General features: G+C 44.9%; 1 protein-coding gene across 1 annotated transcript in view; it reads left to right on the top strand.

The window, feature by feature from the left end:
* OPRL1 (opioid related nociceptin receptor 1) overlaps positions 1-12,835 on the top strand; it is a 31,164-nt gene extending 18,329 nt beyond the window's left edge. The window contains exons 3-4 of the mRNA XM_075571531.1: positions 7,364-7,719; positions 11,399-12,835. Coding sequence (XP_075427646.1) covers positions 7,364-7,719; positions 11,399-11,922 — 880 coding nt within the window. The 3' untranslated portion in view covers positions 11,923-12,835. The remainder of the gene's footprint in view (positions 1-7,363; positions 7,720-11,398) is intronic.
* Positions 12,836-13,482: the final 647 nt, after the last annotated feature.

The following is a 13,482-nucleotide window of genomic DNA, read 5'->3' as shown; positions in this document are numbered from 1 at the left end:
TACAGGCCTCCACTTAAGGGGCATCGCAATACTCTACAATCAGTTTGAGAACTCAAATTAAATAGAATTATTTTGTTACACGCGAGACAGACAGGAAAGGCCACAGTTATAATAATAAATGGTTGCATTAAATGAACAAAGGTTATGCAATCAGTTTACAGACTTTCATGAACAGTCAGAGATAGATTATGGGCAAATGAAACAATTACAGACAGGATTACAATTGTGTTAGGAGAGGTAGGACAGGCCTGCAATGTACTGTGTTAGGAGAGGTAGGACAGGCCTGTAATGTGCTGTGTTAGGAGAGGTAGGATAGGCCTGCAATGTGCTGTGTTAGAAGAGGTAGGACAGGCCTGCAATGTGCTGTGTTAGGAGAGGTAGGATAGGCCTGCAATGTGCTGTATTAGGAGAGGTAGGATATGCCTGCAATGTGCTGTGTTAGGAGAGGTAGGATAGGCCTGCAATGTGCTGTGTTAGGAGAGGTAGGATAGGCCTGCAATGTGCTGTGTTAGAAGAGGTAGGATAGGCCTGCAATGTGCTGTTAGAAGAGGTAGGACAGGCCTGCAATGTGCTGTGTTAGAAGAGGTAGGACATGCCTGCAATGTGCTGTGTTAGGAGAGGTAGGATAGGCCTGCAATGTGCTGTGTTAGGAGAGGTAGGATAGGCCTGCAATGTGCTGTGTTAGGAGAGGTAGGATATGCCTGCAATGTGCTGTGTTAGGAGAGGTAGGATAGGCCTGCAATGTGCTGTGTTAGAAGAGGTAGGACAGGCCTGCAATGTGCTGTTAGAAGAGGTAGGACAGGCCTGCAATGTGCTGTTAGAAGAGGTAGGATAGGCCTGCAATGTGCTGTGTTAGGAGAGGTAGGATATGCCTGCAATGTGTTGTTAGGAGAGGTAGGATAGGCCTGCAATGTGCTGTGTTAGGAGAGGTAGGATAGGCCTGCAATGTGCTGTGTTAGAAGAGGTAGGATAGGCCTGCAATGTGCTTTGTTAGGAGAGGTAGGATAGGCCTGCAATGTGCTGTGTTAATGTGCTCTGTTAGAAGAGGTAGGACAGGCCTGCAATGTGCTGTGTTAGGAGAGGTAGGATAGGCCTGAAATGTGATGTGTTAGGAGAGGTAGGACAGTCCTGCAATGTGCTGTTAGAAGAGGGCCTGCCTCAAGGAGCTTACAATCTTCAGGCAGGGTAGGTTGAAACATTGGGTACGGGGGAAGAGAGAGTTGGTGAGTTTGAGAATGCAACAGAGCAGCTTTAACAGTACCAAACATTAACGAATGGCGACACCCTTTGGCTGCCCTTCGGCAGCTGATAAAGGCTGACGCCTTTGGAGCGACTCAGGTGTTATATCCCAGAGATTATTTTGTAGAATTAAAAAAAAAAAGCAGCATGGCAACACACAGTACCCAGGTCAGACATGCAAGGGGGGGGGGGGCTGATGGATTCCAGGTGGTCTTTGGAGTGGCTCGTCCTCATGCGGTTAACCCCTTCTACACTGGCTTGTTATTTTGTCGCACGACGGCCGGGTAACGTGGGCGGTTCAGCCGATGAGGGCGAACCGCTCACGTGATTTCACGAGCACACCTCCGGCATGCCCTCGCACACGCCTCCCCATCGCGCAATCAATAGGCCATGGATCGCTTCTCGTACAGGCGCGCGTGACGCCATGCGCTCCGTCGCGCGCGCACCTGTACTATATCCGAGGCCTTGGGGAAACGCCTTTGGGTACGACACGGGTGTTATGTCCCAGAGGTTCTTTAGTTATAGCAGCGCAAGGGCAGGTTATGGCCGAAAATAGCACTTAGCACTGCGTTAGTGAGCTTTGAACGTACCCGTTAGCACTGCAGGATGTGTTAACTTAACGCCTGGTTAAGTCAATAACGATGCATTGTGAATCTGGCCTTTGTGGTGGTGGTAGATAAATTGTACACTGAAAAGATTAATTTCTCACTTCCCTATGACTTCAACGGTGAGGACGAGGAAGGACACAGCCATTCTTTGCAGCGTGTGTATATATATATATATATATATATATATCGATCTTTTCCCATTGCTAAAGACCCACATAATAATGTTGCTCTCCTGCATGCAGGGTTAGTGGAGAGGAGAGCAATAAACTCGTTGCCTGTGTTAAGCTTTCAATATGTTTGTTTATTTGAGGATTTATGGTCTGAGAAAGCTTTCTCTCTTCCACTCTGCTTGATATATGTGTCCTGTGACCTCAGGATGCCCCATTGACCATACCACCCCCCCCCACTCTTCCCCCGCTGACATACACACACCAATAAACACATGAAACCCTGCTGGAGTTCAACAGCCACAGTTTTTTATATTATTGCCACCATAATATTTCTACAACATGACATAACTTGAAACCTGCCCATTGCTATGTCGAGAGCCCACGGACAAACTTGACGCATGACCCCCCCCCCCTTTGTTGACCGGATATCTGGTTCAAAAATAAATGTGAGATTATTTCCTTTGTGAGGACACCTGTAGGTCCATAGCAATAACAGGACATGAACCACCTCTCCCAAACAACAAAACCAGTAAACACACCGATCCCACAGGACCCAGTCTGGCACCACCAAACCAATCCCGCCATAGCAGGGATATTACAAACCCTTTAAACTAGCCTCTGCTCACCACACATGACACCGCCTCCTCAGTATCTACCGTATTTCCTCAATTCTAAGGCGCCATCGATTGTAAGACGCACCTTTCATTTAATTACACTTTGTTTGTTGTTGCGTTTCCTCTGCACCTTGTACTCATCGCTTTGATTATCCAGCGAATTCTTCCCCTGCTTCTTCCCCCGACCACCCCCACCACCTCCTCCCTCCGACCGGTGAAGGGTGCCGGGTGGGCTGGACGACGATGAGGCAGTGGACAAGTTCCCGCTGCTGCCCATTGACTGGTAATCCAGTTAACAGAGCATGGCGGCCGGCTGCATCCCTCCACCGTCCTCCTTCCCGGCCTCCCTTGTAAGTGACTCCCACCTCCAGCGATTCGAAAACCGGCTCCACCAGGTGCAGGGTAACCCAGCAGCCCTCGCTGCTGTGGTGGCTCCGGCTTCCCACCCGGGCTGGTACTCCAGCAGCGCACCCTTGTAGCCTCGTTTTTTTTTCAAAGACATCGATTCTAAGACGCATCCCGATTTCAGACATGTTAAAATTTGAAAAATGGTGCGTCTTAGAATCGAGGAAATACGGTATTCCAATGCCAAGAAAACTAAGGACAGTACTCCATGTTATTCCTTCCAACAGAATGACACATTTCCATGCCAGCCACTCAAAGCATTGGAGCAACCCAAAGCAAACTTGAGTACCCCTAGGAGCCACAAAAAGAAAGTCCTCCAGGTAATGTAGGATATTAGGCACTCTGGACACCCAAAGAACTACCCATTCCAAAAAGGAACAAAACACTTCAAAATATAAATAAGAAATGGAGCAGCCCATAGGTACGAATACTGATACTGCCCATGTTTTGCAATGGTGAGACCCCCTCCCCAGGGTCACACTGAGAATGTGCCAGCATCCAGAAATCAACAGTCCCATTTACTTAGTATTAACAGAAGTTTTGTTTTTACACACCACTCCATACTTTCTACAGGGATTCTGCCCTTTTTATGTTGTGCTGTAGTGTTTGAGCCATATCTGACTGTCTCCTGTTTAATTCCAGTAAATGAGAGTAAGGCTTGTGTGGGGAAATACTCTGTACTCTCTGGGGACAAGCCCCAGTTATATTTGTCCTTCCTTGTTGTGTCTCTGTATTCTGTATCTTCTTCCCAGCATTTCCCTGTTTCCTCCAATCCTCAGCTCCAGATCTCCCACTGCATCATAAGAGTCCCTCTCCGATACATCGCAAGCAGCTTCTCCTCTTCCCACTGGCATTTCCATGCCCTGTTATATCATTTATATACCCCGGGGGAACTGCTGCCCTAGAGATAATGTGCCACTGTAATGAGGGGGTTACTAACTGTTACTCCATATAGCACCAAAGAGATGCACAAGAAACTACGGCTGCGTCCACGCTGCTGCTGGCCACGCCTGGTGCTTAACGCGTTGAGTACAATTAATGTGAATGTGTCTGGACACGCAGCGTGCACACCCCTGCCACTACGCTCACGGGCACTTGGAGAGACAGATGAAATTGTCTTCCAGGCGCGCTGAAGGGTCACATGACTTCCTCAACCAATTAGCACCAGTCACTGCTCAGCCACGCCCCCGGCCATGGCAACCCCTGCTCGCGCTTGAAAAAGTTGGTGACGTCACCGCTCTCAAGCATGAGCGCGGAAAGCGGCAGAGTGGACGCAGCGTAACTGGTCATTGCAATGTTTGCTTCTCTGCATTGTATCTCAGACTGAAAGCCACATCTATATTCTGACATTTTCCCTGGTAAATTACTTTTTCAAAATCTATAAAAGCTTCAATAAATGAAAGTGTTATGATGCTTCTGATGTATCTATTCGGACAGGAACTCATCCTTCTCTTGTACTTCTGCCACATACTGTACAGCGTTGGCACACTTACAGTGTTAAATAAGTACATCATCATTATTATTATTATTATTCTAATATAGCAAAGCTTGCCATGTACACGATGCTTTACAGACCTGTACAGACAACACACAGTCTATGTACATAGGATAGAGCAGGCAGAACCAATGGGCCAACAGACAATTATCTACTGGCCCCTTCTATGCTTCTGTATCCCCGCAGAACAGAGTAGAACCCTTCCGTATAAAGCTGCAGGTCCTTTCTTGGTGCTGTGTCCAGCATACTGTATGTGGTGTTAAAGCATCTGACGGAATGTTTAATGATTCTGAGGCTGTCTCAGTGCAGTGTGCTGCACGCGTCACTGCGGTCTCCTTCTTTATTACATTTGCCCGTATGTGCTCCTCTCAGCTCGAACATTCTTTGAGATGCCCACAATGTCTCCTCGCTAATACAGATACATTACTGAGCAGGCGGGGGACCACAGCTTAGCAGCACAAGTTCTCTCTCCAATAGGCTGTGTTTGATGAACCAAGATCTCTATAAACACACTTTCATATGCAGAACCAAGCTGTGCATTGCTATCTGGCCCAATAAGTGTGAAGCTCTTTGTTCTCTCTTTGATATCAATGGCGTGTCTAGTCTTTTAGAGGTGTCACACTTTGTAGCTCCAAACTATTACATGTCCATCTGTCACACTGTCTCTTACAACCTTGTTGCTCCCTTGTCACATTATACATTAATGGGGAGCTCTTCATTAGAACTTTCCGGGACAATTACCAGATTCTTGAATTTCCAAAATTGTAACCATATGTTTTGCCAAACTGTTTTCATTTCTACTTTCCCATCTCCGGTACTTTATTCCATCACCCCTCTCTGAAAATCGTATATATATTTTAATTCAAACCTTGCAAAATAAAGTAGGTACAGAATCACTCATTTAACAAACCACAGGATATCCGAAAATTCATATTTACAGGATGAAAATAAACAAATTAGTTCCAGCCCAATTGGGCTTTCTCTGAGAACGGCGGCAATTTGTCTGTTTGTTTTTTATTTTTTTGCCTAAATTTGTAACTAAAATAACTTACTGTGTCATGAAGAATTAAGAAACATAAAAAAGTTTGCATTGCACCATTAACGGGGACACTGTGCTGTGTACCAGGATGTTGTGTGTCTGTTGTGGCCCTGTATCTATTGCTCACACCCAGCTGCACATTGTGTTAGCAATTTGAAGTTTGGAAGAATTAAGTAAGTAGGGTGATCTTGTCATAAGGTGACATTTCCCAGCCTTTGTATCCCTGTAATATTTACTGGCCTCCTTATATCTGTATTATTTCCCAGCCTTTGTATCTCTGTAATATTTACTGGCCTCCGTGTATCTGTATTATTTCCCAGCCTTTGTATCTCTGTAATATTTACTGGCCTCCTTATATCTGTATTATTTCCCAGCCTTTGTATCTCTGTAATATTTATTGGCCTCCTTATATCTGTATTATTTCCCAGCCTTTGTATCTCTGCAATATTTACTGGCCTCCGTGTATCTGTATTATTTCCCAGCCTTTGTATCTCTGTAATATTTACTGGCCTCCTTGTATCTGTATTATTTCCCAGCCTTTGTATCTCTGTAATATTTACTGGCCTCCTTATATCTGAATTATTTCCCAGCCTTTGTATCTCTGTAATATTTACTGGCCTCCTTATATCTGAATTATTTCCCAGCCTTTGTATCTCTGTAATATTTACTGGCCTCCATGTATCTGTATTATTTCCCAGCCTTTGTATCTCTGTAATATTTACTGGCCTCCTTATATCTGTATTATTTCCCAGCCTTTGTATCTCTGTAATATTTACTGGCCTCCTTATATCTGAATTATTTCCCAGCCTTTGTATCTCTGTAATATTTACTGGCCTCCTTATATCTGAATTATTTCCCAGCCTTTGTATCTCTGTAATATTTACTGGCCTCCATGTATCTGTATTATTTCCCAGCCTTTGTATCTCTGTAATATTTACTGGCCTCCTTATATCTGTATTATTTCCCAGCCTTTGTATCTCTGTAATATTTACTGGCCTCCATGTATCTGTATTATTTCCCAGCCTTTGTATCTCTGTAATATTTACTGGCCTCCGTGTATCTGTATTATTTCCCAGCCTTTGTATCTCTGTAATATTTACTGGCCTCCTTGTATCTGTATAATTTACCAGCCTTTGTATCTCTGTAATATTTACTGGCCTCCGTGTATCTGTATAATTTCCCAGCCTTTGTATCTCTGTAATATTTACTGGCCTCCGTGTATCTGTATTATTTCCCAGCCTTTGTATCTCTGTAATATTTACTGGCCTCCTTGTATACTGTATGTATTATTTCCTAGCCTTTGTATCTCTGTAATATTTACTGGCCTCCTTATATCTGTATTATTTCCCAGCCTTTGTATCTCTGTAACATTTACTGGCCTCCATGTATCTGTATTATTTCCCAGCCTTTGTATCTCTGTAATACAGTATTTACTGGCCTCCATATATCTGTATTATTTCCCAGCCTTTGTATCTCTGTAATATTTACTGGCCTCCGTGTATCTGTATAATTTCCCAGTCTTTGAATCTCTAACATTTACTGGCCTCCTTATATCTGTATTATTTCCCAGCCTTTGAATCTCTGTAATATTTACTGGCCTCCGTGTATCTGTATAATTTCCCAGCCTTTTAATCTCTGTAACATTTACTGGCCTCCGTGTATCTGTATTATTTCCCAGTCTTGCTATCTCTGTAATTTGCATCTCTGTAATGTTTACTGGCCTCTGTGCCTCTGTAAGATCTCCCAGCTTGTTTATGTTTTTCAACTTGCCTCCCTGTGTTGGACTTTTCCAGATACACCAAGATGAAAACAGCCACCAACATCTACATCTTTAACCTGGCTATGGCCGATGCTCTGGTGCTGATCACCCTCCCGTTCCAGGGCACTGACATCTTCCTGGGCATTTGGCCCTTTGGCAACGTCCTGTGCAAGATTGCCATTTCCATAGACTACTACAACATGTTCACCAGCACCTTCACCCTGACCATGATGAGTGTGGATCGTTACATCGCCATCTGCCACCCCGTCAAGGCACTTGACATCCGGACTCCGCACAAGGCCAAGGTGGTAAACGTCTGCATCTGGGTTCTGGCCTCGTTCATTGGAATCCCTGTCATGGTCATGGGGTCAGCTGAGATGGAGAACAATGGTTAGTGTCTCTAGGGTTTCATACTTTATTACATGGTTGTGGTACTGCTTGATAATGTGTGACATTTATAAATGTAGATTCCTATTTACTAAGCAGGGCAATTTCACAAGACACCATATGGTGCTTGGAGATTGTTTGTGGCCAATTCAAGTGAATTGGCCATTAGCGGTCTTCTGGCACTGTAAATTGTCTTGTGGAATAGCACTGCTTAGCAAATATGGCCCAGAGTGGTACCAGTACATATGCATAATGATAAAGTTATACGTACAATATCACAATACAAACACATATAGAGCAAGCTGGTAAGTGGTTGCGCCATATCCCTTGAAATCCTATTTAGATGAATTCTGAGCTAGTGTAACACAGGGCAGAGTTCTTCCAAGGTTGGGAATTTATTGGATAAGGATTGCCGTTATTCCCAGGTGTTGGGACTGGCAGGGGAGATTTCTGTCTGAAAAGGAAATTAAAGAAACATACATCTGGTCATTTATTAACAGCCAGCTGTACAAAATTACACTATTTTGTGCTGCATTGTGTACCGATTTTAATTTCGGGCTAATTTTGATGAAGCATAAGTGCACTACTTGCAAGGAATTTGCATTAATATGGTGATGAGATTAGTGGCACGAAAATTGCAGCCCATCATTTAACTCCAAATTAAATTAACGGCATAGAAGCCTACAAATCTATTCCTGTGACACTCTCAGGAAATTGATTATTAACACCCAGAACATCATATATGGAAATACTGATGTATATTATTCATGTTCCCTGACCAATAAAATACAGCCTGTAGGGAATCCAACTCTCTCTTGAAATTATATGGTTGCTAATGAGGAGCCACTAGCAGTGCTACAGTATCTGGTCAATCAGCGTTTGTAAATTGGATTGCAGTGATCCTGACCCCTCTGGCCTCTTCACACTTCAGCCTCTGCTCCTGATCTGACAGCAGAGACTCCAGCCCTCCTGCAGTGTATTGAGTGGTTTCCAGCAATAGGTTTTCATACACCTGCCTCCAGGAACCTTAATATGTTCTAGTGATCAATCATAGCAGCCCTCCTGTAATCCTGCAGTCTGCACTGAGCAAAAGGTGGGGGAGAGAGGGACTGAATTTTTTTTAATTACATGTAGTGTAGAATATCCCCCAGGGAAATAAGATCTCATTAGTCAGCCGTCAACGTGCAGCAGTCCTCCTGCTGTGATCAACAGAACACATATCAGGGCATGGGAAGAAATGCCAATAAAATCCACAGCTTGGTGCAGCTCAGACAGCACGGTCCTTTTGTACAAATAATTGCTTAGGCAGCCCCATGAGAAGGGGCTGTGGAGTGATGCCTGAAGTCCACTTGACCCTTGTACCCTCGACCCTTGCCCACTCGGTGTATTAACCTACCCAAATAAAAACAAACACCACGGTTGGGTACAATTGACCACATCCTTATACTAACCATAAATAGCAACACTGCTGGACCTGATCAGCAAGTCACCCCACCCAGTGAACATGATGATGCTCACTGCCGCTACATGAACCAGTGAACCTGATGATGCTCACTGCCGCTACATGACCCAGTCAACCTGATGATGCTCACTGCCGCTACATGACCCAGTCAACCTGAGGATGCTCACTGCCGCTACATGACCCAGTGATCCTGATGATCCTCACTGCCGGTACATGACCCAGTGAGCCTGATGATGCTCACTGCCGCTACATGACCCAGTGAGCCTGATGATGCTCACTGCTGCTACATGACCCAGTGAACCTGATGATCCTCACTGCCGGTACATGACCCAGTGAGCCTGATGATGCTCACTGCCGCTACATGACCCAGTGAACCTGATGATGCTCACTGCAGCTACATGACCCAGTGAGCCTGATGATGCTCACTGCCGCTTCATGACCCAGTGAACCTGATGATGCTCACTGCCGCTACATGACCCAGTGAGCCTGATGATGTTCACTACTGCTACATGATCCAGTGAACCTGATTATGCTCACTGCAGCTACCTGACCCATTGAACCTGATGATGCTCACTGCCGCTATATGACCCAGTGAACCTGATGATGTTCACTGCCGCTACATGACCCACTGAACATGATGCTACTCACTGCCGCTACATGACCCAGTGAATACTCTTGGTTCATAACACCTGGGGTACGTTTTAGGAGTACAGCCGTAGGCGCACTGCACCTTTCCCTAACCCAAGAGCGCATCCTTCGGACCCTTCCCATTCTTCCAAATTAACCACCTGGGCAAAACTGACCAGTTCGCACCACTCCAGCTTTGACAAATGTAATAACACCACCAACACCATCTTACCAGACCTTCCTTTCTTTCGCTTTATCTTTTATTTGTTTTAAGTTGCTCAACTTTTGTCTTTAATGTGCGTTCTTCGTCTTATCTTTTGTACCCCTGAACACCTTGTAACATGTTACATACAATCATAACACTAATCACAGTTCATAACATTACTCAATAAACCTGAACCCCAATAGGGGGTGGGTGTGCTGGAAGCTTTTGGGGAGGTGACCAGAGGACTAGTAAGTCACGAGGCAAGAGCCACTTCAAACACGTAGCCCTCCCTAAAGCCTCACTCCACGGCCCCTCAGGCCAAGGGTCTAACTGCCCTTCTCCTAATTGGTCAGGGGTTTCTTTTTACATCCACACATCCTTCTTTTTACTGAATTGTCCTTCTCCCACTTGTCTTCTGCAACTGAATTGGCCGGCTTCGCCGGCCAATCAGTTTCAAACCAGATCAAAAATAGGCCCACTTGTCTTCTGCATCCCGATCACTCACCTCACTGTGAAATCCTTTAGGTGTTTTATTTCTACTCCAGGTGAGTGTTATTATAAAGTTTTCCAGCACACTATAAAAATGTCTGCCAAGGTGAATGTTTTTCAAAAAGCTTTGCCACCGAGGTTTAAAGGGATTGTATTCTGCTGATTGAGGCAAGTATTTCCATGGTACATAAGTGGAAATTTGTGTGCTCATTTAATTTTGTGCTGGTTTTATTTTTTATATATAATTTTCATTACAGTATTTTTCTTTTATAATTTAAGCAGAAAAAGCTTCCGCATCAGGGGATCAAAAATAGATGGGGCAACTCGAGATGTAGTAAAATTGTGTATATTGCACAACCAGTTTAGCAATGAAGGTGTAGGAAACACACCAACATGTTTATTCCAACAGAACTTTATCATGTCCTGTTGGATGAAACATGTTGGTGTGTTTCCTACACCTTCATTGCTAAACTGATTGTGCAATAAACACAATTTTACTACATCTGGAGTTGCCCTATCTATTTTTGATCCACTGATGGGGAAGCTGTGCTCCTTTCCTTCTGCATATCCAGATAAACAGACATCGCTGAACTGCTTTGAATTAAGTGTTCTCAGAGAAATGCAAAGAATTATACATAATTGGTTTTCAATATTTTCCAGTGGGTCCATCAATGTGATGGTGTGTGTGTGTGTGTGTGTGTGAGTGTGTGTGTGTGTGTGTGTTTGTGCGCATGTGTGTGTGTTTGTGTGTGTGCGTGTGTGTGTGTGTGAGACTGTGTGTGTGACAGTGTGAGACTATGTGTGTGTGAGTGTGTGTGCGTGTGTAGGTCTGTACTCTCTCTCAGTACAGCAGTCAAACATGGTAAAAGTGCTAAAAGTGTTTTTGCTTTGCTCTGCAGAGATTGAATGCTTGGTGCAGATGCCATTCCCAGAATATTACTGGGATCCCGTCTTCGGCATCTGCGTCTTCCTCTTCTCCTTCGTCATTCCTGTCCTCATCATCACCATTTGCTATAGCCTGATGATCCGACGCCTGAAGAAGGTGCGAGTTCTGTCTGGATCCAAGGAGAAGGACCGTAACCTGCGCCGGATCACCCGGCTGGTACTGGTAGTGGTGGCCGTGTTCATCATCTGCTGGACCCCCATTCAGATCTTCGTGCTGGTGCAAAGCCTGGGGGCCAAGCCGGACAGCGACCTCAAGGTGGCCATCCTGCACTTCTGCATCGCCCTGGGCTATGCCAACAGCAGCCTGAACCCCGTCCTCTATGCCTTCCTGGACGAGAACTTCAAGGCGTGCTTCAAAAAGTTTTGCTTCCCCTCAGCCTTCCGCACCGAGTTGCAGATGTCCAACCGGATGTGCAGCATCGCCAAGGATGTCGCTTATGCCTGCAAGAATTCGGACGGTCCGAATAACCCGGCATGACTAGGCATGGAGCTGCCCATGATGGGGGCAGAAGTGGACCAGGGAGGGCCTAGCCCACAGGCAGAACTGACGCAGATAACAGCCTTGTGACCAAGATGAGGAGGGTGTTGGAAGAGACACCCTCTCTTGCATCCGCCCATCTAGTGTGCAGAATGGACAGCAGCAGATGGGTCCTTTGGCTCTTTATGATGGATTTCACCAACCTCCTACACTCACAGTGGAAAGGAAGCCCATCTCCAAAAGAGTGGCCAGAACAGACTTCTCCAATCTTAACTCTTTCACTGCTGGAGAGACCCAACAGGTGTTACACCTATTTATCACAGTGAGGATCCAAGACCCTCATTGCAGAGTGAGATTCTCAGCGTTTGCCTTCTCTCCCTCTGTCTAGCAGTGGAGGATCTGTACACATAATCTAGATTTTTCTAGAGACTTCATGCTCTTTGCTCCAGAGGAGCAGGAATCAGAATGGGTGAACTGTTGAGCTTTCACCCCAAAACTATATCTAACTTATAACTTATGTACAGTATATACAGCTGGTGTGTGTTCATATCTACATGTAAACATATCTACATGTTTTTTTTTTTTAACATCAATAGTGATTGGCCAGATATTTTACCCCCTTGCTGTGAGAATTGCACATACTGTACTTTGTGCCAACGCCCCGGGTGTTCTAGGGAACATTTTGGGAAATTATGTTGGATTTACAGAGCAATGTTAATTAGGTGACTCAAACTGAAAGAAATTGCATTCTGCAAGCAGCCAGAGAACGAAAACACACACACACACACACACACACACACACACACACACACACACACACACACACACACACACACACACACACACACACACACACACACACACACACACACACACACACACACACACACACACACACACACACACACACACACACACACACACTATTTAACTGGCACCAAACAGAAAGGAGATATCTGATGGTAACCCAACTCCCGTAGAGCACCGAAACTGTAACATAAAGGAATGTGATGGGAATGCTAACACTTCAATCCCCGTCCTCACATCTGTGGTTGTTTCCTGGCAGAAAAACACATCCAACCTTAAGCTCGTCACTTTGGCATTGTACCTTACTGAAGCCTGTCAGAGCTGCATCTAGAGATGTTCACATTTTTATATATATATCTATATCTATCTATATCTATCTATATATATATAGATAGATATAGATATATATACACACACACACAGCTGTCTTTAAAGCCTCAAAACACTAAGCCTTTCTTTGCTGGGGATCTGCAAAGCTACACTCCAGCAAGCGAGGGATCAAAGAAATCACTGAAGCCAAAGGCAATGCTAATGATTGGAATAAAGCAGAGTGGAGCAGAGGGGGATCTGGAAGCGGTTGCATCATGGCAGGATCCAGGGTCCAATATCTTCTGACCTGTCAACGGATCCCAGGTTACATGAGCAAACTCAACACAATATGAGATGAGCGTGCCTCTGACAGAAGGACAGCGAGAGCACAGAGATGCTCTTACTGTAAGTTTCTACATCTTCAGTATTATTAATTAAGATGTG

This window comes from Ascaphus truei, chromosome 15, assembly GCF_040206685.1.
Source record: "Ascaphus truei isolate aAscTru1 chromosome 15, aAscTru1.hap1, whole genome shotgun sequence".
In the NCBI taxonomy this organism is placed as follows: Eukaryota; Metazoa; Chordata; class Amphibia; order Anura; family Ascaphidae; genus Ascaphus; species Ascaphus truei.
The sequence above is the reverse complement of the archived record's forward strand: the minus strand, read 5'-3'. Positions and strand labels throughout refer to the sequence as shown.